Source organism: Bubalus kerabau, chromosome 6 (assembly GCF_029407905.1).
Source record: "Bubalus kerabau isolate K-KA32 ecotype Philippines breed swamp buffalo chromosome 6, PCC_UOA_SB_1v2, whole genome shotgun sequence".
Classification (NCBI taxonomy): domain Eukaryota; kingdom Metazoa; phylum Chordata; class Mammalia; order Artiodactyla; family Bovidae; genus Bubalus; species Bubalus kerabau.
Genome location: NC_073629.1, coordinates 117,650,420 through 117,675,105, shown reverse-complemented (window position 1 = coordinate 117,675,105; position 24,686 = coordinate 117,650,420). Strand labels below are relative to the sequence as shown.

General features: G+C 51.9%; 1 protein-coding gene across 1 annotated transcript; it reads left to right on the top strand.

Annotated features, from left to right (window-relative positions):
- Positions 1-1,680: 1,680 nt before the first annotated feature.
- Positions 1,681-24,686, top strand: RAB17 (RAB17, member RAS oncogene family). Its single transcript, XM_055587036.1, has 6 exons — positions 1,681-1,736; positions 11,828-11,987; positions 18,716-18,867; positions 19,237-19,362; positions 23,425-23,518; positions 23,789-24,686. Exons 2-6 carry the CDS (start codon positions 11,831-11,833, stop codon positions 23,899-23,901), a joined length of 642 nt encoding a protein of 213 aa, XP_055443011.1. The 5' UTR covers positions 1,681-1,736; positions 11,828-11,830; the 3' UTR covers positions 23,902-24,686.

Below are 24,686 nucleotides of genomic sequence, written 5' to 3'. Positions count from 1 at the left end.
TTTGGCTCAAGTCCTGAGACAGCCAGGACTCTAGGTGGTTCCTGAGATTCCCACCCCAGGTGTCCACACCCCGGCTAACCCCGTCCCCTTGAGGGCGCCCAGGGCCTGGCCGCAATGATGCCACCCTTGAGATCAGGTTGCAGTACATGGCGAAGGTGAAGGCATTGTCGCCGACGGAACTAGGGTCCCTCATCAACTGACTCCGAGTTAAGGAAAGGGAGATTGTGCCTGGTGGGCCTGGCCTGATCAGATGAGATGGGGTGGGCGTCTGGAAGTCAGAGAGAGGTCCTGATGGCCTTGAGAAAGCAGCCATGTGTGAGAGGGCCTGGGGGTTCTGGCCAGGAGCCTTCTGTGGGGGCTTCTGAGAGGTGAGACTGGCCCTGACAGGGAGCTAGTAGCAAAAGGAGACCCCAGTTCTGCACTGGGAAAGACTGGATTCCACCAAGACTACATGAGCGTGGGGGGACCTTGAGTTTCAGAAAGGACAGAACCTGGCTGGCATCTTAACCGCAGCCTGTGAGACTGAAAGGTTGTTTTTGAATCACGCGAATACACCAGGATTCTTGGCCCCCGGAGGAGAATTCAATCCGGGGCCAGAGAGGAGGCTTGATTGCTCAGAGCTTTTGTGTAATAAAGAGTTATTAAAGTATAAAGGAGATAGAGAAAGCTTCTGACACAGGCATCAGAAGGGGGCAGAAAGAGTACCTGCTTGCTAGTGTTAACAATGAGGTTATATAATCCAAAGAATGTCTGGAGGTTGCAAAGACCTCATCAGACCCACTCCCATAATTTACATCTTAAGGTAACACTGTCCTCAGGCAAGATACATCCTTGTAAAGACCAGGTCTACTCCCATAATTAACATTTTAAGATAACAGAAGGTTGAATCCAAAGACTGTCCTTAGCAGGATACATTATTGTTATATAATCCTAAGGAATGTAGAGAAGGAAAAAAAAGTTTGTCCTTTCTTCCTCCTTGAGAATTCCAGACCCCTCTCTCCTTGGGGACCCCTAGACTCTCTATCAACCTGCCTAGGAAATGACTCTCTCAAGACCCTGGGCAGAGGACCCCGGAGGCTGCGCCCAGGCTCCTGACCCTTGGAATCTGTGAGGCTATAAATGTGTTCTGTAAGCCTCCGAGTTGAGAGTTGCTTGTTACACAGAGACAGACGGACAGACAGGCCCTGAGCCCCCGTGCACCCAGAGGTGCTGCGTTGGCCCCACTCCAGGCTGCAGTGGGAGCACCATGGATTTGGGGCTGTTCCCTCTGCTCCTGGGCCAGTCACTGGGGGCTCTGGGGCCATAGGTCACAGAGTTCTAAATGCAGTTTTATTTTATGTTGATCATTCATGAGGCTTCCTCTGCTGGGAAATGGAAGCAGGGATTCTCCACTTCAGTCCCGTCCAGGGAACTTGCTCCCCGCGGGCCTGGAAAGACACAGAGCCCCAACCCCACCCCTGGCGCTGGCTCCTGGCTGTTGGTGGCAGCGGTGAATTCTTCTGACCCAAATACTTCCTGCTCTTCTGGGCTACTAGTTTCATGCACAACAAAGAGCCCCACAGCTTGAGGAAGGCGCGGAGGGAAATAAATCTGCAGCGCCAAAATGAGACTCACAACAAAGCTGAGAAACTCAGCGGGAGCCGGGGCCTGGGAGGAGCGGGACTTCCGGCAGGTGCTCCGGCAGGTGCTCAGAGGCTCCGCAGCCCCCGCGCTAAAGGCCAGACCCCCTGCCCCAGGTGACCACGGTGCACCTTGCCCCGGGAGTTTCTCTGGAAGGGAGGCGGCCTGACCTTGGGGAGGCTGCCTCTCACCTGTTTTCTGTCGGAGCCGAGCCTCTGCCCGGCCCCCGGCACACGGCCACGCCCAGCCTGCCCGTGGAGGGAGCTGGCCTTCCCCGTGACCAGAAGTGGGGGAAAGGGGGACCCAGGTCGGGGCCCTGGGGGACCCAGTGATGACCGGCTGTCAGGCTTGCTGGAAGTGACGGGGCCTGGGGAGCACGTGAGTCAGGGTTTAAACTCCTGAGTGTTGTTGTGTGTGTGTGTGTGTGTGTGTGTGTGTGTGTGTGAGTCTGTGTGAGTCTGTGTGCACATGTGTGTGTCTGAATGTCTGTGTGTGTCTGTCGTGTGTATCAGTGTCTGGGTGCATGTGTGTGGATGTGTGCATATCTGTGTGTCATGTGGGTTTGCGCCTCTATGTCTTTGTGTCTGTGCCTGAGCCCCCGTGTACGGAATCAGAAGTGGAAACTGAGGGGCCAGGAGTGTGTACTCCTGAGCGCCAGAGGTGACCTCGCTCGTCCCTGCGGTTTGCTAGGTCAGGGTTCCGGCAGGAGATTCCGGTTGAAAGAATCTCCTTTAATCTCTTTGTTGTTGTTTAGCCACTGAATCCTGTCTAATTCTTTTGCGACCCCCATGGACTGTAGCCCGCCAAGCTCCTCTGTCCATGGGATTCTCCAGGCAAGAATACTGGAGTGGGTTGCTCTTTCCTTCTCCAGGAGATCTTGCCAACCCAGGGATGGAAGCCGTGTCTCCTGCTTGGGAGGCGGGTTCTTTACCGCTGGGCCAGCAGGGCAGCTGGTTTAAAGAGTGGCCTCCGGGAAAATTCAGTTCAAATCTTGAATCCATTTCCAACGGATTTCGGATCTGGACGCGGACTGTCCTCAGGGTAGACAGCTGCGCGGTAATCCTTGCACGTTGGGCGGGGCCAGCCAGGGCGGAGGCCTTGGGCAGACTGCAGACCGACCCTCCCTGGGGCGGCTCCTCCCCAGAAAGGCTGGTTTGGATTTCCCACCCTCTCCTTTCTCCCTCGGTGGAGGGATGTGAGCTTGTAAGAAAGAAAAGCCCCAAACTGCAAGGTTCGAGAGGGTGTCCCTATTGGCCTCAAGCATGAGAATGTCTCTGCATTTAGAGAGACTTCAGTCACCCCAGTTCAGTTCAGTCACTCAGTCGTGTCCGACTCTCTGTGACCCCACGGACTGCAGCACGCCAGGCTTCCTTGTCCGTCACCCCATCTTCATGAAATTCCAAAGGCCAAGCCAGCAGTCACATTTTTGATTCTCTCCCTGAACAGAGGGCTCCAACCTCTGATTATCAAATGCTTATGACATGTAATCACACAAAAAAAGTCATACAGGAAAATGCTTACTGCAGTCTTATTTATTACAGGAAAAAAAAAAAAAAAAAAGAAAGCCAAGTAAACATCCGGTAACGGAAATAGTTCAGCAAACTGGAATCGTTGTAGGGGTGTTATGTGGTCATTAAACACACACATGTCAAATGCATCTGTAACATATATAGCAATGTGGAAAACTACTCTTGATACAGCTTATTTTTTTTCTTAATGTTAAAACGATTGTTTGTAAGATTCTGAGAAACAAACTAGAAGAAAGTAGGCAATATCTTGTCCCTCGTGTAAAGGGAATGGGATTATGGGTAAAGAGATTTTTTTCATGTTGACAATTATGTGTTTATGTTTATAGCAAAATAATATTTGTAGATAAAGAGGTGGGTTACCTGTATGTTTATTTATACTCCACCGAGTTTGGTTATTTCACACATTTTGGACTAAAGATTTTCTTGACTTGAGTTTTATTAGTTTGTGCACAGAAATAGAAAAGAAAACTCAAAGAGGTATCTTTAAATACTTGAGAATGCATTGCTTCAGTGTGTTAGAAAGCTCTCTTTATGTAGCATTATAGCACAGGTGAGTGGAATACCTGCTTCTCAGCAGGTGCCTTAGGTACTTAGCAAGAAGCAGGGCATTTCTGCGGGTGTCACAGACAGCTAGGGAGTCCATTCTTAAAAGTGTTGCTTTTTCTGAGCTTTATTGAGACATAGTCGACTTTTAACATTGTCTATCTTTAAGGTTTGTTACGTGCTGACTGGATATATTTGCATATTGCAAAATTATAACCATCATAGCTGAGCCAACACCCCTACCCCCTCACATAATTACTGTGTCTTTTAAAAATTTTTCTTTATTTATTTTAACTGGAGTATAACTGCTTCACGATGTGATACTGGTTTCTGACGTTGGTTTCAGCTATGTGTGTGCGTATATGCCCTCCCTGTAGAGCCTCCCTCCCACTCACCCCCGTCCTGGCCCTCTCGTCATCACAGAGCTGAGCTCCCTGTGCTGGACAGCAGGTTCCCGCTAGCTGTCTGGCTCACACATGGTGTCAATATGTCGGGGCTACTCTCCCCGTTCATCCTCTCCTTTCCTTCCCTCACTCTTTCCATGTGTCTGTTCTCTCCAGGGGGGTCTCTATTCCTGCCTTGGAAATAGCTTCATCCGTACCATTTTTCTAGACTTCACATATATCTGTTAATATATATTTGTTTTTCTCTTTTTGACTTACTTCACTCACTCTGTATAACAGGTGCTGCTGCTGCTAAGTCGCTTCAGTCGTGTCCAACTCTGTGCAACCACATAGACGGCAGCCCATCAGGCTCCCCCATCCCTGGGATTCTCCAGGCAAGAACACTGGAGTGGGTTGCCATTGCCTTCTCAGATAATAGGCGCTAGGTCCATCCATATCTCTACAAATGACCCTCTTTAGTTTCTTTTAATGGCCGAGTAATGTTCCATTGTATAGATGTACCAGGTGGGAACATTTAAGATCTCTCTCTTGGTGGTTTTCAAGTGTGTGATCAGTATCAGCTCTAATCATTATGCTATACTCGAGGTCCCCCCCCCCCAAATTCGCGAATCTTACAGCTGAAGCTTGCACCGTTCGACCTGTATCTCTCCGTTTCCCCCACCCCAGCCACTGGTCACCACTGCACTACAGTTTCTCCACATTCAGCCAAAGAACAGGTGGTTAATGAGTGAGGGCTTGCTACTGAGCTGACCCTCTTTAGGATGGTGAGCTCAGGCTGGCGGCTCCCCGGCAGGCTCCTTGCACCAGCAGTTATAGACGTGGACGGAACACAGGACCTGCTGGCTCTGTAAGTGGTTGAAATGATGCTCGTTCCTGGTGAATGCGGTGTGGACATGAAGGCAGCCTGCTCTGGCTTTAAAATTTTTTTTTCTTTTAAAAACAACTTTGTTTTATTGAAGCTGATCTACAATGTTGCATTCATTTCTTCTTTATAGTAGAGTACTTCAATTATGTATATGCATATATATATATTCTTTCTTATACTCTTTTCCATCATGGTTTGTCCCAGGATAGCAAATATAATTCCCTGTGCTATATGGTAGGACCTTGTTGTTTATCCATCCTACATATACCAGTTGGCATCTGCTAATCCCAAACTCCCAATCCATCCCTCCCCCTTGAGCCTGCTCTGACTTTGAATCCCAAATCTTTGTCTTAGGAAAGCTTCTCATCTCTCCATAAGGTGAGGTAACACTGGCCCCGGAGGCTTCTTGCTTGGCTTCAACAGAAGCCTGTGTGCAGCTGAGCCGTGCAGGGCCCCGAGCCTGCCGCCCCTGCTCATCGGTGGACACGGCCTGTCCCTTAGCCTTGGTCTCCTCCTCCCCTGCCATCTTGTGGAGCAAGGGCTCCCTGCTCCACACACAGAGAAGCCAACACTATGGCACTGTCTTTTGAGAAAAGACAGCTTTAATTCGAGGTTGACCAGAGAGGAGACAGGAGACAAGGCTCCCTCTCTGCAGTCCAGTGTTGGGGCCACATTTAAGGGGCTCTGGGAATTTTAAACTCAGAAGCTAATTAGTTCATCTTAGATCAGTCCATTTAAGTGTTCATTGGAAGGACTGATGTTGAAGCTGAAACTCCAATACTTTGGCCACCTGGTGCGAAGAGCTGACTCATTGGAAAAGACCCTGATGCTGGGAAAGATTGAGAGCAGGAGGAAAAGGGGATGAAAGAGGATGAGATGGTTGGATGGCATCACCGACTCAATGGACATGAGTTTGAGTAAACTCCGGGAGTTGGTGATGGACAGGGAGGCCTAGCGTGCTGTGGTTCATGGGGTCGAAAAGAGTTGGACACGACTGAGCGACTGAACTGAACTGAACTGAACTGAAACCAGTCCATATAAGTGACTCGCGCACCCAGAAGTCGTGTTTTCCTTATTAAAGGACTTCTCACATGATAAAGGGCTCTGATGCCAGCACTTCTGTTCTTTGCTTTCCGTAGTCTGAAGCCTCTTGGTCCGGAGTCATCCTGGAGGCATGGTTTCTGCCTCTCCCATGCACAGCACTGTCTCTGTACAGCGACTCCAGGTTTGATTAGTCAACCAATCTGTTTAGGGAGGCAAGACCTGTTCAAGTTGGTCAAGGTTTTACGTGCTGTTTTAGCAGCTTCATCTGAATGTAGGGTGATCCTAAAGGCAGTTCAGTTCAGTTCAGTCGCTCACTCATGTCCGACTCTTTGTGACCCCATGGACTGCAACACACCAGGCCTCCCTGTCCATCACCAACTCCCGGAGCTTACTCAAGCTCGTGTCCATTGAGTCGGTGATCCAACTTTCGGTAACTTTCTGCTTTCCTTGGTCTCTCAGGCTGAGCTGCCTGGCGGAAGCTGGTCTCAGGGCCTGCTGGAGGCCCCCTCCTCTGGTTCTCTTTCTGCAGAGACCCCAGCCTACTGCTTGACAAGCTATCTGGCGTAGGGCTGGCTACACAAACGATGTCTGACATGCTGACTTCTTGCTAAGCCAGCCCCACGTTCACTCATGAGATCTTTATTGAGCACCTACTGTAATCTCAGTGGTTAGATGGCATCACCAACTCAGTGGACAGGAGTTTGAGCAAACTCCAGGAGATAGTGGAGGACAGGGAAGCCTGGTGTGCTGCAGTCCACGGGGTCGCAAAGAGTTGGACACGACGTAGCAACTGAACAACAGCAGCAATCTCAGTGAACCCTCGGCTTTCTTGAGAGGTTACAGCCCAGTGAGAGAGATAAACAATTACCATCAAAGTAGCTGAATTAAGGTAGAGTTAGACACTGAGATCATTTCAATCAAGAAGAGGAACAGGGGGCTGTAGGCCGGGCGATGGCAGGGAGTGTTGTCTCTTTTTTGAGCTGCTATTTACGGGGACTGGACACAGGATGGGATGGGGCGGTGGGTACCAGGGTGGGGTGATGTAGGAGTGGCAGCTGTGAGAACAGACGGGACGCTGCGGCTGGAGAGGGATTTGCATCGGAGTGAGCAGAAAGCAGAGGTAGCTGCTCCACTGTGAGGCAAATTCCCCAGCTTATTTGGCGATGTGGTCGACAGATAAGCAGCTCTAGCAACCCCTGACCTTTGAGCCTGTGTGTGCTTGTTATCTCTCCTGGGGCTTCAGGCTGCTTTCCGGACTCTGGTTTGCCCTTTGACCCGCAGAAGTGAGTTACAGGCGTCATTTTATCCCTGGAGGGCCAGCCTCTTCGGGGGCTCCCCGTTTGTCCTTAGTGTTTATTTTACTGTGTCTTTTTTTGAAAAAGTGTTTTAACTTATTTATTTATTTTTTTGGCTGTGGCGCTCGGCATGAGGGATCTTAGTTCCCCAACCAGGGATTGAACCTGTGTTCCCTGCCACGGTAGCTCAGAGTGTTAACCCCTGGACCACCAGGGAAGTCCCTATTTTACTTTGCCTTTGAGTTTCATTTCTACCTGTGGGTCAGGAATCTGCAGCAGGACAGCTTTGAGTTCTTGCATGAGTGGTGGGTTCTGGAGAGAGGGCTGGCCCTTGTAGAACCCATCCCCCAACCCCAGGCAGCTGTGAGTCTGGGGGCTGCAGAAGAAGCTGCAGCGGGATGTCACCCACTGACACCATTAAGTGTCCCGAGGAATATAGGGTTCCAGACGCGGTCTCCGGGAACCACTCACCTCTGCTGAGTCCCTGTCCCCGGGGAGCAGATGGGCCTGTGAGCCCTTGTCTGCCAGGCATGGTAACTCTGGGCACTTTCTGTTCAGAAAGTCTCACTTGGTAGTTAGGACTTGCTCCTGTTCGATTGTTTTCCTCTTGTCCCCACAGGGCAGAGCAGACCGGCCTATGGCCCTGGCTGCTTGTTGGGGACATTGCGGGGCTGGGGTTGGGGGTTGCTTCCTACTGCTGTTTCTTCCTTTCCTCTCCAGAATCCCTTCCCTTCCTACATGGAGATGGGAGAGGCTCTGCTCACAAGATGGGCTGACTCTGAGGTCGATTTGGCCAATTTTCAGGGAAAGATTTTTCTAGAAGCAATGCAGACAATTGTTGTTACTTAGTTGCTAAGTTGTGTCCAACTTTTTTGTGACCCCATGGACTGTAGGCCACTAGGCTCCTCTGTCCATGGGATTTTCCAAGCAAGAATACTTGGTGGATTGCCATTTCCCTCTCCAGGGGAATCTTCCTGACATTATCTGCCTTCTGAAGAAACATGTACCACACTCACAAAAGCATTCTTGCCAAAAGATAGCCAGTATCCAAGCAGATTTCTGTTCTGAGCCACCAAACTACAGAAAATACAGGTTTTGCAGGAGCATATTCAGTGACCATTCAGGGATGCAATCAGCAAAATCCAGACTGAAAACTATAGGAAAATATGATTTCTTCCACAAATAAATTGCAAGGAAAAAGAGGATGCATGTACATATACTGATATTTGCAAAAAGAAATAATAGGATGTCTAAGAATCCCCTCAAAGTAATCTTTGGTGGGAGTGGGGTTTGGGGGTATGGGCACAGCTAGTTCTTGGGAGGTGGATGATGGAAGCCTGAGGTTCACCGGAATGACCTCCTTCTGTGCTGTTCTGGTACACGCCTGACATTTTCTGTAATGAAAAAATACATGGAGTTTGCCCAGATTTATTTTGATCACAGACCCTTTTTCTCCAGGGCCTATCACTGAGTGTTTTCAGTTAGTCAGTTCAGTCATTCAGTCATGTCGACTCTGCGACCCCATGGACTGCAGCATGCCAGGCCTCCCTGTCCATCACCAACTCCTGGAGCTTGCTCAAACTCATCTCCATCGAGTTGGTGATGCCGTCCAGCCATCTCATCCTCTCTCATCCCCTTCTCCTCCTGCCTTCAATCTTTCCCAGCACCAGGGTTTTTTCCAGTGAGCTGGCTGTTCACATCAGGTGGGCAAAGTATTGAAGTTTCAGCTTCAGCATCAGTCCTTCTAATGAATATTCAGGACTGATTTCCTTTAGGATGGACTGGTTGGATCTCCTTACAGTCCAAGGGACTCTCAAGAGTCTTCTCTAACACCACAGTTCAAAAGCATCAATTCTTTGGCACTCAGCTTTCTTTATAGTCCAACTCTCACATCCATACACGACTACTGGAAAAATCATAGCTTTGACTATATGGATCTTTGTTGGCAAAATGATGTCTCTGCTTTTAAATATGCTATCTAGCTTTTTCATAGCTTTTGTTCCAAGGAGCAAGTGTCTTTGGATTTCATGGCTGCAGTCACAATCCACAGTAATTTTGGAGCCCAAGAAAATAAAGTTTGTCACTGTTTCCATTGTTTTCCCATCTATTCGCTGTGAAGTGATGGAACTGTATGCCATGATCTTTGTGTTTTGAATGTTGAGTTTTAAGCCAGCTTTTTCACTCTCATCTTTCACTTTCATCAAGAGGCTCTTTAGTTTTTCTTCACGTTCTGCCATAAGGATGGTGCCATCTGCGTATCTGAGGTTATTGATATTTCTCCCGGCAATCTTGATTCCAGCTTGTGCTTCATCCAGCCTGGCACTTTGCATGATGTACTCTGCATATAAGTTAAATAAGCAGGGTGACAATATACAGCCTTGACATACACCTTTCCCAATTTGGAGCCAGTCTATTGTTCCATGTCCAGTTCTAACTGTTGCATTTTGAGCTACGTACAGATTTCTCAAGAGGCAGGTCAGGTGGTCTGGTGTTCCCATCTCTTTAAGAATTTCCCACAGTTTGTTGTGATCTACACAGTCAAAGGCTTCAGCATAATCAATAAAGCAGAAGTAGATGTTTTTTCTGAAACTCTTTTGCTTTTTCTATAATCCAACAGATGATGGCAATTTGATCTCTGGTTCCTCTGCCTTTTCTAAATCCAGCTTGAATATCTGGAAGTTCACAGTTCACATACTGTTGAAGCCTGACTTGGAGAATTTTGAGCATTACTTTGCTAGTGTGTGAGGTGAGTGCAACTAACTGTGGGGTAGTTTGAACATTCTTTGGCATTGCCCTTCTTTCAGATTGGAATGAAAACTGACCTTTTCCAGTCCTGTGTCCACTGCTGAGCTTTCCAAATTCGCTGGCATATTGAGTGCATCACTTTCACAGCATCATCTTTTAGGATTTTAAATAGCTCAACTGGAATTCCATCACCTCCACTAGCTTTGTTCATAGTGATGCTTCCTAAGGCCCAGTTGACTTCACATTCCAGGATGTCTGGCTCTAGGTGGGTGATCACACCATTGTGGTTATCTGTGTCATGAAGATTTTCTGGGATAGTTCTTCTGTGTATTCTTGCCACCTCTTCTTAATACGTTCAGCTTCTGTTAGGTCCATACCATTTCTGTCCTTTATTGTGCCCATCTTTGCATGAAATATTCCCCAGGTATCTCTAATTTTCTTGAAGAGATCTCTAATCTTTCCCATTCTGTTGTTTTCCTCTATTTCTTTGCATTGATCTCTGAGGAAGGCTTTCTTATCTCTCCTTGCTGTTCTTTGGAACTCTGCATTCAAATGGGTATATATATTCCCTTTTCTCCTTTGCCTTACACTTCTCTTCTTTTCTCAGCTGTTTGTAAGACCTCCTCAGACAATCATTTTGTGTTTTTGCATTTCTTTTTCTTGGGAATGGTCTTGATCCCTGCTTCCCGTACAATGTCACAAACTTCCATCCATAGTTCTTCAGGCACTCTATCAGATCTGATCCCTTGAATCTATTTGTTACTTCCACTGTATAATCATAAGGGATTTGATTTAGGTCATATCTGAATGCTCTAATGGTTTTCCCTACTGTCTTCAACTTAAGTCTGAATTTGGCAATAAGGAGTTCATGATCTGAGCCACAGTCAGCTCCTAGTCTTGTTTTTGCTGACTGTATAGAGCTTCTCCATCTTTGACTGCAAAGAATATAATCCATCTGATTTCGGTGTTGACCGTCTGGTGATGTCCATGTATAGAGTCATCTCTTGTGTTGTTGGAAGAGGGTGCTTGTTATGACTGTATGTTTTAAGGCTTTCAGTACAGTGGGAAATACTAAAATGTTTTGAGATCCTTGAAACACTAACCATTTTTGTAAATAGGTTTTCTGGAACCTATTTACCAGCCAGTTTTAATCCAGGACTTCCCTGGTGGCTCAGATGGTAAAGCATCTGCATACAACACGGGAGACCTGGGTTCAGTCCCTGGGTTGGGAAGATCTCCTGGAGAAGGAAATGGCAACCCACTCCAATATTCTTGCCCGGAAAACCCCATGAATGGAGGAGCCTGTTAGGCTACAGTCCATGGGGTCGCAAAGAATCGGACACGACTGAGCGACTTCACTTCTTTAATCCAGGAACCACAACTGAGAGAGTGCTGTGCCTCTCAGGCTTTTCAGAACATTTTTGGAACAGCTATGGATTGTTCAAAAGTGAGAGGTGATAGGAGGAGGAAGGGAGCCGGTCGGATGACTAGCATTCAACGGCTACCCTGCAGGGTTTGAAGATGTTCGTATGCGTTGGCCCTGCAGGGTCCTGGGGACATGCTTTCCAAGCACATCACAACAGACCTATGTCATAGCTATCGTGACCCCGATTTCCAGATGGCAAGATGGGGTGCATAGTGCCCAGGACTGGCAAGCCAGGCGCCTCTGACTTAGAACTCCATTCCGTTCAGGGCTGTCCAGGTTTGGTCAGTGTCCCGGGGGTGAGCTTGCTGAGATCATTTGGCATCATTCAACCTCCTTGCATCACTGTCTCTCTGCAGGGCATGGCGCAGGTGAATGGGGTCCCTCGTCCCGGAGCCGCCCCAGGCCAGCCCTGCATCTTCAAGCTGGTTCTCCTGGGCAGTGGCTCTGTGGGCAAGTCCAGCTTGGCTCTCCGGTATGTGAAGAACGACTTCAAGAGTATCCTGCCGACCGTGGGATGTAAGTGATGGGACAGGGCACCGCTTCCTTAGTCTCCTAGTGGGGAAGCCAGAGCTGCTGACCCCATGTGGGGCACATGGGAACCAGCCACCTGGGAATTCTCATGCCCTCCTGGAGCCTCAGGCGTGCCAGGGGCACAAGGTCCTCCATGGGCTGGCAGGCACGCACATGGAATCCAGAACTCAACCAGGCTTCAGCTCAGCTGGAAGATTCCAGGGCTGAGTCTGGCACTGAGGGTTGGGTATGTGAGAGATTTTGTTGGTGAAAGGGGAGCCCAGAAGAAGCACCTGCCCCCACGCTCTGGGACCCGGCCCCCTAGACAAGCCAGCCTCTCACTCTGGATGGTTGCCCTCCTACTAAAGCTATTCCTTTTCTGCCCGGACTCAGTTTACCCTCCTGGCTTGGGTTGGAGGGGGGATGGGTGCTGTTGGAAAGGTTGTCAGGGATGGAGGTTCCTCTCACTGTGTTGGTTAAAGAGGCTAACGGATCACAGCTTTCAGAGGGGAAGGACTTTGGAGCATCTGTGGGCAATCAGCCTCCTTCACATCCTGTCTAGGGGTGAAACCCCCCATTTCCCACCCAAAATAGGGAAACCCAACCTGTGTTTTGTGTCAGTTTGCTTGGGAGGCAGCCCAACGTGCTGGAAAGACACCTAATTTGGAATGAAAGCTTTGGTTTGAAATTGGGACTCGGTTATGCAGAGTCCCTTGGACTGCAAAGAGATCCAACCAGTCCATCCTAAAGGAAATCAGTCCTGAATATTCACTGAAAGGACTGATGCTGAAGCTGAAACTCCAATACTTTGGCCACCTGATGCGAAGAACTGACTCATTTGCAAAGACCCCGATGCTGGGAAAGATTGAAGGTGGGAGGAGAAGGGGACGACAGAGGATGAGATAGTTGGATGGCATCACCGAAGCAATGGCCATGAGTTTGAGCAAGCTCCGGGAGTTGGTGATGGACAGGGAGGCCCGGTGTGCTGCAGCCCATGGGGTCGCAAAGAGTGGACATGACTGAGCAGCTGAACTGATACTGATGGATAAGCCTTCCATTTCTCTGCATCCATTCATTCATTCGCTCATCTATCCACTCCCTGTCTCACTTAGTAAGTAGCTGGGGGTGGCCTGTGTCCCAGGCCCCTAATAGGTATGGAGGATTTTCTAAATGCCAAGCAGGCACACCGACACAGAAACAAAAATTCAATGAACAGCCTTTGGGGGCCCTCAGTCTTCTCAGGACGGTGGTTCCTGAGTCCCTGAGGCATGCAGGGCCCAAGGGACTGGCAAGGGCCAGGCTCCTGGAGTCAGTGGTGGGAAGGGCAGAGCAGGGCGAGGGGCTGGCCATGGGATGGAGCCGTGGGGAGAGGACTGTGGATTCAGGCCTGCCGAGGGTGCACAGGGAAACCTCTTCTCCTTCAGCAGGAAAGCTGACCCCACTCACCTGTGATACTGGACTGGGCCTTAAAAGAAAAAATACAACTAAGTGCTAAGTCTGGCCTGCAGGTGGGTTTGAGTCCAGAGCAGAGACCACAGAAGGGGCCAGGCCGAGCTGGGATGTGAGGGGGGTCATGTGCCTGGGTGTGACCCAGATCTGGACAAGCCGTCTACACTGGTCCTTGCTGTCTCCTTCTCCTGAATCCGGATCCAGGTTCACACCCAGGCACACAGCCCTCCATATCCCAGCCCAGCCAGAGGGCTGAGATCCCACCTGTGAGCTCACAGGGCTCTGCCTGTTTTTGTGAATAAAGTTATCTGGGAATACCTGCCCATACCTGTGTATTCTCAGTGGCCCACAACCCTCTGGCTGAGGGTGTGTGTGTGTGTGTGTGTGTGTGTGTGTGTGTGTGTGTTTGTGTGTATGTGTGTGTGTGTGAAGTTGCTTTAGTTGTGTCTGACTCTTTGCAACCCTACGAACTGTAGCCCACCAGGCTCCTTTGTCTAAGGGATTCTCCAGGCGAGAATACTGGAGTGGGTTGCCATTTCCTCCTCCAGGGGATCTTCCCGACCCTGGAATTAAACCCGTCTCTTTAATGTGGGTTCTTCACCCGCACGTTCCAGGGACGTCTCTGGAGGGGTGGTGACATCTAGCGCTTGTGTGCGGATTTGCCGGTGGAACCAGTTTGGACCAGCTGGGGCTTGTGTGAAGCAGGGGAGTCGCCAAGGGTGCTGGGTTTCTCCCCCCTCTGCCCCTCTCCCTGCTGAAGGAAACTTTGCTGGAGCCCAGGCGTCCCTGAGGAGTCACCCATGTCGTGTTCCCTTCAACCCGGAGGCAGTTCATGACTTTTACAAAAAAAGGGAAGGCTGCAGAGAGGGCTTGAGTGAGCCGGAACGGCTGTTTAATTAAATTAAAAGGTCAAAAAGCAAAGCCTTTCCTTGTGTTAAGGTTTAGCCGAGAGTCCTTTGTATTGGGGGCCACAATATGCAAGTTGAAGGAAAAACCCCAGTGAGTTCTTCGGTCATTCAGTGTCCGCAGGGGGTCCATTCAGCTCAGCGAGTGGAAGGCACACCTGCTTCCAGAGGCTGGGGAGGGGGCCGGGAGTGTCCCCAGGGGTCCCTGCCACTGGGGCCCCCTTGTTGAATCTGTGGCGGGGGGGGGGGGTGCAGAGGGGGTCGGAGCCCTGCTTTGCGTCACCAAGAAGAGCAGCGTGCCACGTGGCCCGGTTCAGATTATTGGCTGATGAAAATGCGCCAACGTGTCGTCTCCCCCAGCACCGTCCAGAAACGTGAACGGTTCCTGGTTCTTGGTCCGGCTTGTTGCCAATATCATTTTAGGCCAAATCTCCAAGTCTGTTTGCACATCTTGGAAGTTTATCTCTTAATCACTCTTCCTCTTTACCTGTGAACAGGTAGAAAATGTGGTCAGCAGTTTTCTGAACAAGGTACATGTGGGGTCTTTTCTGGAGCCAGAGAGTCTCCAGGGCAGGGGGTGGAAGTTGGCATCAGTTACCAGCCCAGAGGGCCCCCTGGGGGCCTGTCTCTCTCTCTCTCTCTCTCTCTCTCTCTCCCGGGAGATGAGGGGCTGTGGTCTGTAAACAGCCAGCAGCCTCTTGTACCACATCATTGCTCCAACTGAAAACCCTGCCCTCCTTGGAAATTTGTTAGGATTTTATTAAATACTTTGATTTACACTCAACCATGACTTGTCATTTTCAGAGTAGGAAAGGAAAATATCAGAAGCTAAGACAGCTAAACAGAGGAAACAGAGCTGAGTTTTATGCCCACCTGTCACCCGGCAGTGAGGGTTTTTAGGATGAAACCAAAATCGAACTCAGAAGTGTGATGTGACCTGACAGCAAACAGGTGAAGCATGTGGGCAAAAGGCTGCTGCTCCCGGCCGAGGAGCCAGGGGAGAGGGAGGCGGGGAAGGGATGTCGGGTGGCAGACAGGCGCCTCCTCTCTTTTCTCACGGGTTTGACAACACGCTGGGAAGAGGGCATTGTTGACTCATGGTAAGGAAGGAAGCTGGGCTTTCGAAGGTTTAAGGAAATCAGCACATTTCTTGCAGCGGATAGGCCTCTTTCCAAGGCCCGTGTGGGGCCATCACCCTCGTGACATCAACAGTCCTAGTGTGACCTCATCCTGCTCAGGCTTCCCTGGTGGCTCAGAGGGTAAAGCGTCTGCCTACAATGCAGGAGACCAGGGTTTGATCCCTGGGTCGGGAAGATCCCCTGGAGAAGGAAATGGCAACCCACTCCAGTACTCTTGCCTGGAGAATCCTATGGACGGAGGAGCCTGGTGGGCTACAATCCACGGGGTCGCAAAGAGTGGGACACGACTGAGCGACTTCGCTTCACTTTTCTCTCAGGCCCCACAGTAGCCTCTCAGGAGCCGGGAGCTGTCAGTCCTGCTGTTGAGCTGCATACTGCAGCTTTGTTTGACCTGGTGTCGTGGTCTGCTGGGCTGTGGCAGCAGAACACCACAGACTGGGTGCCTTAAGCATCAGAGACTTATTCTCACAGGTCTGGAGGCTGGAAGTCCAAGCATGAGGGGCTGGCAAAGTAGGTTTCATTTGGAGCCCTCTTTTCTTGCCGTATGGGTAGCTGCCATCCTGGTAACTGGCTGTGTGTCTGCATGGCCTCTTCTTTGTGTTTGCAAGGGATGGAAGAGAAAGAGAGACAGACAGGGAGAGAGACAGAGAGACACACAGAGAAACAGACAGAGCATGATGGGGGTGCATTCTTACAAAGACACTAACCCTGTTTTGGGGGCCCTACCCTCGCTGGACTTCCCTTGTAGCTCAGTTGTTACAAAGAATCTGCCTGCAATGCAGGAGACCCAGGTTCAATCCCTGGGTCAGGAAGATCCCTTGGAGAAGGAAATGACAACCCACTCCAGTATTCTTGCCTGGAGAATCCCATGGACAGAGGAGCCTGGCAGGCTACATAGTCCATGGGGTTGCAAGAGTCGGACATGACTGAGCAACTAATCCACCACCCTCAGGACCTCATTTAAGCCTCATCACCTCGCAAAGGCTCCATCTCCAAATACCATCACGCTGAGGGTTAGGGCTTCGACCCACTGACTTTCGGAGGACACAGGCATTCAGTCCATAGCACCTAACAAGTGTATATGACTCCAAGCTTGTGGATGAGCAGAAAAATGCAGGCCAGGCAGGCAGAGGCCCCATCGGCAGCTTCCATTTAAGAGTTGCCCCAGACCAGGTTCTCGTGAGAGAGAGTGGTGATCTTCCCCTTTTTGCGCTGGAATCTCAGCCCAGATGTGTCTCTTACCCTCCATCTGTAGTGGATTGAATCGTGTCCTCAGTGATACATCCACGTCCTAATCCCCAGTACCTATGGCTTTATTGGGAAGAGGGTGTTTGCAGACATAACTAGTTAAGGCTATTCCTGGGTTTCGGGTGCACCCTGAATCCCATGACCAGTGTCCCTGGAAGAGGAGAACACAGAGATGCAGAGGGGACAGCCCTGTGAAGACAGCGGCAGGGGGGGAGCGCCTTCAAGCCAGGGCCACCCATCACTGCCGCCCCTACCGGGAGCCGGGAGGGGGCGTGGGGCGGAGTGCCTCCCAGAACTTCTGGAAGGAACCATCCCTGGTGATTTTGAACCTTGATTTTGAACCCCTGACCCCCAGAACAGAAATAATACGTTTCTGCTGTTTTAAGCCATGCATCTTGTGGTCATTTGTTCTGGCGACCCCAGGACACTCACACGCTGCCCTTGGAGTGAAAGTTTTCATTTCAAGCATGAAGCCACATCTGCCAGAACCTCCCAACAAGCCCCCAGCGCAGCCCCGGTCTGGGCAGGGCAGCAGTTTTGCCTGGAGCACCCCACGGGCTCCTCTGCAGTCTCTGGTTTAGTTCTGTATGTGACACACCCCATATGCTACGGGGCCAGAACACCTTTTTTTAAAATAACTTTTATTTTATTGAAGTATGGTTGATTCGCAGTGTTGTCTTAATTTCTTCTGTACAGAAAAGTGACTCAGTTGTGCCTGCGCCTCCCCTTGGCAGCCACAGGCTGCTCTGTGTGTCCTTGTTTCTTAGATGAGCTCATTTGTGTCATAGTTTAGATTCTGCATTATGTGATGTCATGTAATATTGGTGTTTCTCTGTCTGACTTGCTTCGCTTAGTATGATCATCTCTAGGTCCATCCATGTTGCTGCAGATGGTATTATCCCATTCTTTTCTGTGGCTGAGTAATATTCCATTGTGTATATGTACCACATCTTCTTTATCCATTCATCTGTTGATGAACATCTAGGTTGCTTCCAGGCCCTGACTATTGTAAATAATGCTGCTATGAACATTGGGATGCACGTATCTTTTCTAATTAGAGCTTTTTCCTTTTCTGGATACATGCCCAGGAGTGGGATTGCTGGATCATATGGTAGCTCTGTTTTTACTTTTTTGAGGACCCTCCACACTGTTTTCCACAGTGGCTGCACCAATTACCAATTTACATTCTGGGGACAAAGCGTCTTGGTGTTACTAATTAGCTCCCTTAAAGTCACGTCACTTGGGAAAGCTCTGTGAGGGGAAAAGCAATCTTCACGTGAAAGGTGGGTTGCCCTGGATGTCAAAGGGAAGGTTTGGGGTAGTTCTTTCATTGTGTGTGATCATTAAGCAGAGACACGGATGCATAAGCAGAGTCCAGATGCTCACTGCCCCCAGGGGTGACAGGTAAGAGCACAGACGTCTCCCTGCAGTGAGTGTGTGCAGAGCACAGAATAGGCTGCCATAGACTGCCTCCTGGGGAAGTGGGGCCCAGCGGCACCCCGAGGGCCGACACTCAAAGACCCCAGTGGGCTTGTCGGGAGGTGGGGAAGAAAGGATTCTAAGCAGAGTTGTCAGTGGAGATGGGAGGTCGGGAGGCAGAGGTGTGGATGAGGCTGGGAGGTTAGCAGGAGGCCAGGAAGGATTCAGGGGAGGAGATGGGTGACCATCACTTGCATTGCTGGACACCCACGGGGACGTGCGGAGCCCTGGTTGCCAGAGACCCTTCCATGCCACACATTGTCCAGAGGATTTGAGTAGGACCCTGGAGTCCATCTTCCCACACAAAGCCTCTGTGGAATCTACGAGCAAGTTCCTTGTAACTCTGCTTCTTCTGGAAGCTGCCACCTTCCAGACGAGGTGTTTGCTGAGCCTCGCCCACAGAGGTTGCCAGGGAGCATGGGCTGTCTGTCTCCCGCTGGTGAGCTGAGCCCCGGCTGAGCGGTGGATAGGATCTCGTTCTGCAGGTGAAGGTCGCTCTGGGCCTGTGTTTCAGGTGCATTCTTCACCAAGGTGGTGGACCTGGGGGCCGCGTGTCTGAAGTTTGAGATCTGGGACACGGCTGGTCAGGAGAAGTACCACAGTGTCTGCCGCCTCTACTTCAGGGGCGCCAACGCTGCGCTTTTGGTGTATGACATCACCAGGAAGGTGAGGCTCACCTGGGCGTGTCCCCGCCCTCCCAGCCCTGAGGAGGCTACCTTCCAGAGGCATCATGTGACTGGCCTGGGCTGGTCCTTTATATTAAAATCGTGACAACCAGTGGAGACTCCTTCAGTGAAAGTTGGTCACCTCCTCCAGGAAGCCCTCCCTGACCACCCCTCTTCCTGCTGCACAGTTGGGTTTGTGCTGCTCCGTGGTCCTCTTTCTGGAGCATCACTATCCATCACTCATGATTCCTTGGGGGGGCGGTCAGTTGGACCGTGTTTTACACGGGGTGGCCACTGACACCTGCCTTGTCTTTTCTGGGACGGCTGAGGAAGAACACCAAAAAGGAAAACACCCGTTTTCCTTTTTCAGGATTCCTTCTGCAAAGCGCAGCAGTGGCTGAAGGACCTGGAGGAGGAGTTCCACCCTGGAGAGGTTGTGGTGATGCTGGTCGGCAACAAGACAGACCTGGAAGAGGAGCGGGAGGTGACCTTTGAGGTGGGTCTGGAGACTGTCATCAAGTCGCAGTGGGGGAGATGGGAGGGACCCCAAACACACGTGACCACCCACTCGCACAGCCACACACGCACACACGATTCCAAATTCAGTTTCCTTCCTGGGCCAAGGTTTCTGATCTCTCCTGGGAAGGTCAGACCCAGAGATGGTGGCTTCCAGCTGTGGGGAGAGCCCTGAGCATCACCATAGACCCCACTCCCCCCTGGGCACCGAGGCATGGCACGGGCAGGCAGCACCAGGAACGAGGAAACCATGGCCTCCCCACCCTCTCCCCCTGTGAGTGATGTGGGTTTCAGGTCTTCATCTTTGTGTTTAACAGACTGTTCAAGAAGTACGTGCTAAGTCGCTCAGTCATGTCCGACTCTATGAGACCCCATGGCCTGTAGCCCAGCAGGCTCCTCTGTCCGTGGGATTCTCCAGGCAAGAACACTGGGCTGTGTTGCCATTTCCTCCTCCAGGTTCAAGGGGCAAACCCAAATTTATTTGCTAGGAAATTAGCAAGGAACAGAGGACCCAGAAGCTGTAGTTCTTCTGTAAAATGACCAAGAGCAGAAAAAGTGCCCAGGGAGGTGAGCCTGTGAAGTGCTGGGAGCCTGGAGCAGGGAGCACGGGTCTGTGTGTGTGTCTCTGTGTGTACGGGTGTGTGTGTCTCTGTGGGTACAGGTGTGTCTCTTTGTGTGTATAGGTATGGGTGTCTCTATGTGTGTGTATAGGTGGTATCTGTGTGTGTATGGGAGAGTGTGTGTGTATAGGAGGTACAGGTGGTATCTGTGTGTATAGGTGTGTGTGTCTGTGTGTGAACAGGTGTGTGTCTCTGTGTGTGTGTACAGGTGTGTGTGTGAACAGGTGTGTATGTCTCTGTGTGTGTACAGGTGTGTGTGTGTCTAGGAGGTAAGGTGGTGTCTGTATAGGTGTGTGTCTCTTTGTGTGTACAAGTGTGTGTGTCTCTGTGTATGTGTGTATAGGTGTGTGTGTGTGTAGGAGGTAAGGTGGTGTCTGTGTCTACAGGTCTGTGTCTCTGTGTATGTATAGGTGTGTGTAGGAGGTAAAGTGGTGTCTGTGTATAGGTGTGTGTCTCTGTGTGTACAAGTGTGTGTGTCTGTCTGGGGGTGTGTATAGGTGTGTATGTGTAGGAGGTAAGGTGGTGTCTGTATATAGGTGTGTGTCTCTCTTTGTGTACAGGTGTGTGTGTGTCTCTGTGTGTGTATAGGTGTGTGTGTGTAGGAGGTAAGGTGGTGTCTGTGTACAGGTGTGAGTGTCTGTGAACAGGTGTGTGTGTCTCTCTGTACAGTTGTGTGTGTCTGTGTGTGTAGGAGGTAAGGTGATGTCTGTATGAACAGGTGTGTGTTGGTGTGTGTGTGGAAGGTAAGGTGGTGTCTGTGTGTACAGGTGTGTGTCTCTATGTGAACAGGTGTGTGTGTGTGTCTCTGTGTACCAGTGTGTGTGTCTGTGTGAACAGGTGTGTGTGTCTGTATGAACAGGTGTGTGTCTGTGTGTGCACAGGTGTGTGTGTACAGGTGTGTGTCTCTGTGTGAACAGGTGTGTGTGTCTGTGTGTGCACAGTTGTGTGTGTGTAGGAGGTGAGGTGGTGTCTGTGTGTGTGGGGTATGTGGGATGGGTTTAGGAGAGGTGGAGGGGCAGATGAGGGGTGGCAAGGGGTAGGGAGGGGAGGGAGGCTGGAGGCTGTGGGCTGCCAGAGAAGCCCCATGCTGCCCTGGGGCTCAGTGGCAGAGCCCCCCGCGGTGGTGGTGGGCCCAGGGGCGGGGATCTGATGGGTGACTTAGGAAGAACATGCGGAGGACAGGTCAGGCTGTGGGGGAGATGGGACCTGGGTGGGGAGACCCTCAGGGAGGCCAGGGGTCCAGCTCTGGGGCGGGCGGGGCCTCCTCACCCCATGGCTTAGACTGCACGGGAGCCGCCACCCCAGGGCTGTTGACCCTGGGACCCCAGACCCCACCCTGGCCTCTTCTTCACTCCGAGCTCCCACCAGGCTGGGCCTTGGGGTGGGGGTGGGGGGACAGAGTGCACAGGTGCCTCGTCTGGGCAGAGGCCAGGCTGACCAGAGGGCGGTGAAGCTTTCACAGTAATTTGGGGGCTTTTCTTCTTAAAATAATTGCAGCATTACAAAACTTGTTGCAGAAATAGTACAGATAGTTCCTGTCTGCCCTTCTCCCAGCTTTCCCAGGTACGAACGACTGACTTACGTAAGCACAGAAAGTGAAAGTGAAAGTCGCTCAGTCGTGTCTGACTCTTTGCGACCCCATGGACTATACAGTCCGTGGAATTCTCCAGGCCAGAATACTGGAGTGGGTAGCCTTTCCCTTTTCCAGGGGATCTTCCCAACCCAGGGATCGAACCCAGGTCTCCCACATTGCAGGCGGATTTTTTATCAGCTGAGCCACATGGGAAGCCTGAGAATACTGGAGTGCTCCAGAGGATCTTCCCAACCCAGGAATTGAACCGGGATCTCCTGCATTGCAGGTGAATTCTTCACCAGCTGAGCTCTCAGGGAAGCCCTCAAGCACAGAATGATGAGCAAATCAGGAAACGAACAGCCACCCAGTGCTCTTAGCTCAGATTGGATCACTTTCCCACTATGGTCCTCTCCCTGGTTCAGGGAGCTCTCGTCCTGGATCTGGCCACTGAGAAATCCCCCACCCCAGTGGGCCTTGTCCCTCCTGCCCCGTTATTCTTTGAGGTCTTTCTTCCTTCATGGCTGGCCAGGAATGGCTGGCCAACTTATTCCTGGTTCATCTTGCCCTTTCCTAGCCCCAGCCCTGGAAATCATTTCTCTGAGGAGCACTGGTTCCTTGCGTGGGGGAATGAATTTAGGAGCCAAGATCTCTGCACTGGATGTTCTTATTCCACGGGCAGTGAGATAACCATTAACCCCATCCTGGGGGACCTCAAGGACAAACTGGCAGACGGGAGGCTGGGGACCTGCAATTTAGGAGCTAGAGGCCCATTGCACTGAGAACAAACCCTTAGAGTGACCCCACCTGGAACCCTCAAGCTAGTGGGGGAAAGGCAGATATTTGGGTTTCATTCAGATGACCAGGGGCTTCCCAGGTGGCGCAGTGGTAAAGAATCCCCCTGACAATGCAGGTGATGCAGGAAAAGAGGGTTCGATTCCTGTTGGGAAGATCCCCTGGAGGAGGAAATGGCAACACACTCCAGTATTCTTGCCTGGGAAATCCCATGGACAGAGGAGCCTGGCGGGCCACAGTCCATGAGATTGCAAAGATTTGGACATGACTGAGTGAGCATGCATGCAGATATGACCAGATGTGAGCTACCCGAAGTCACCAAGTCTTCATCTGTACCAGGTCACATTGTCCTTTAAAACACAAATGATAATGAGCCATCTCTGTGTCTGGGAGGGGCTGAGAAGCTTGGGGGGGGTGGTGGAGTGCAGCTCTGTGGCTCAGGTGAGGAGAGTGGACGCTGCTGGGTGCAATGCTGCAGGCCTGGCTGGCCCAGCCCCCGGGGCCCGCTCAGCCTCAGGCAGGACCATCTGGGGCCCAAGCTCCTCCTGGGAGGGTCTGGAGGTGAGGGGCCTGCCTGGGGAGGCCCCCAGGTCCTCCTTCGTGGAGCCTTTTCCCCTTCTTGGCCACACAAGCAGCCCTGGAGTTTCCCAGCCTCCCTTGCTTCACACACCATCACTCCATGCAGGCCTGACCCCTGTGACCAGCAAGGAGGGGGAGCAGAAAAGGGCCTAGGGGGGCTCCCACCAGGCTGGCCTCATCCCCCTTCCACGTCTCCTCCATTCTCGCTTGCTTTCAGAGCCCCCCGCCCCCACCAGATTCCACGGTGGGAGGGGAGCCTCCCCACAGACCCCACTGGGGGTGCTAGGCTCCCCTTCCAGTGAGCGCCACACCCCCCTCCTGGCCCCACTGCCCAGTCCTGACCACCTCCCCCAGGAGCCCCAGTAACAGGACGTGAGGAATGAGGTTCTCCACTGATGCAACTGTCCCGTGGTCTTTCTGGGTCTTCTCAGTACATTTCTGATGATTAATGTGGACTTTCCACGGTCACTTCCTCCAGGAAGGGAAGGAGTTTGCAGAGAGCAAGGGGCTGCTGTTCATGGAAACCTCGGCCAAACAGAACTACCAGGTGGCCGACGTCTTCAATGCTGTCGGTGAGTGACCAGCCCCCCGCCCCGGAGCCAGAGGTGGGGTGGGGTGGGGTGAGGGAGTGCGCCTTCTTCACATGGGTCTTCTCTGGCCTCCTGAGGCCCAGCCGAATGTTGCCAGGGGCCTGGAAGGTGGACATGAGTCAAGGGCGCCTGTTTCCTGGTTCCCGGAGAGCATGAGGGAGGGGGCGTCTCCAGGGGCTGCCAAGGGTGCAGGGGCTGCGCTGGGCTGGGGGCTTCCCTCCCAGCTGGGCTTCCCCCTCCTGTCGTCCGCAGCCCGGGAGCTTTCGCGGAGAGAAGAGAGCAAGGAGGGCCAGAGGCAGCGGAGAGACGCTCCGCTGACCCTGAGCGAGCGGCCCTCGTGGCGGGGCCGATGCTGCGCCCACTAGAAGCGGCCGCTCCGGGGGCAGCCGCGGGGAGCGGGTACTCCCAGCCCGCGCCCCGGCGGTCCTCCGAGCGAGCTACGGCCAGCTCCGTGGTGACGGCGGTGCTGACCCCGGTCCACCGTCGAGCCCGGCGCGTGCTTGAGTCCTCGAGGTGCAGGAAGCCGGCATTCCTTAGAATAATCGCCTCCCTACCCACTCCAGTGTTCTTGCCTGGAGAATCCCAGGGACGGGGAAGCCTGGTGGGCTGCCGTCTATGGGGTCGCACAGAGTTGGACATGACTGAAGCGACTTAGCAGCAGCAGCAGCAGCAAGCTCGTGGGAACCCTTTGGGAGACGTTTGTGTGTCCAGGGGCCTCCAGAGGGTGGGGGCTCCACGTCCCCAGATGTCAGATTCCGCCTAAATCCCGGATGTCCTGGGGGTGGGCACGCCTGACCCTGCCTGGAGGTGCCCCCCTCAGCTGCCTGGCCACCAGGTACCGAAGGAGGGGAAATCAGCCGGCAGGCACTTGGTTCTGGGCAGGAAGCTGCCCGGGGTGGGTTGGGGGGTTTCACCTGCTCCCGGGACGGGGGAGAGGGGTCAGCAAGCCCCGCTGGAGTGGACCACGTTGTCCCTGGACCTCTGTGAGGGTCCCTGAGGGGGGCACCTGGGGGCGGAGCGGGGCCCCACAGTCCACTTCTCGGGGTGACTATGAGGACAAGACGCTTGGGCCCATAGGCTTGAGGACTCGGATTTTGAGCGGAGGGATACCTTGTTCTGCTCCAGTGAGTTTTTCTCCTAAAAGTAAACC

Coding starts and splice junctions, on each gene's coding strand:
- RAB17 (XM_055587036.1), top strand. CDS start 11,831: ATGGCGCAGGTGAATGGGGTCCCTCGTCCCGGAGCCGCCCCAGGCCAG. Junction 18,868..19,236: donor TGTATGACATCACCAGGAAG/GTGAGGCTCACC, acceptor TTCCTTTTTCAG/GATTCCTTCTGCAAAGCGCA. Junction 19,363..23,424: donor AGCGGGAGGTGACCTTTGAG/GTGGGTCTGGAG, acceptor CACTTCCTCCAG/GAAGGGAAGGAGTTTGCAGA.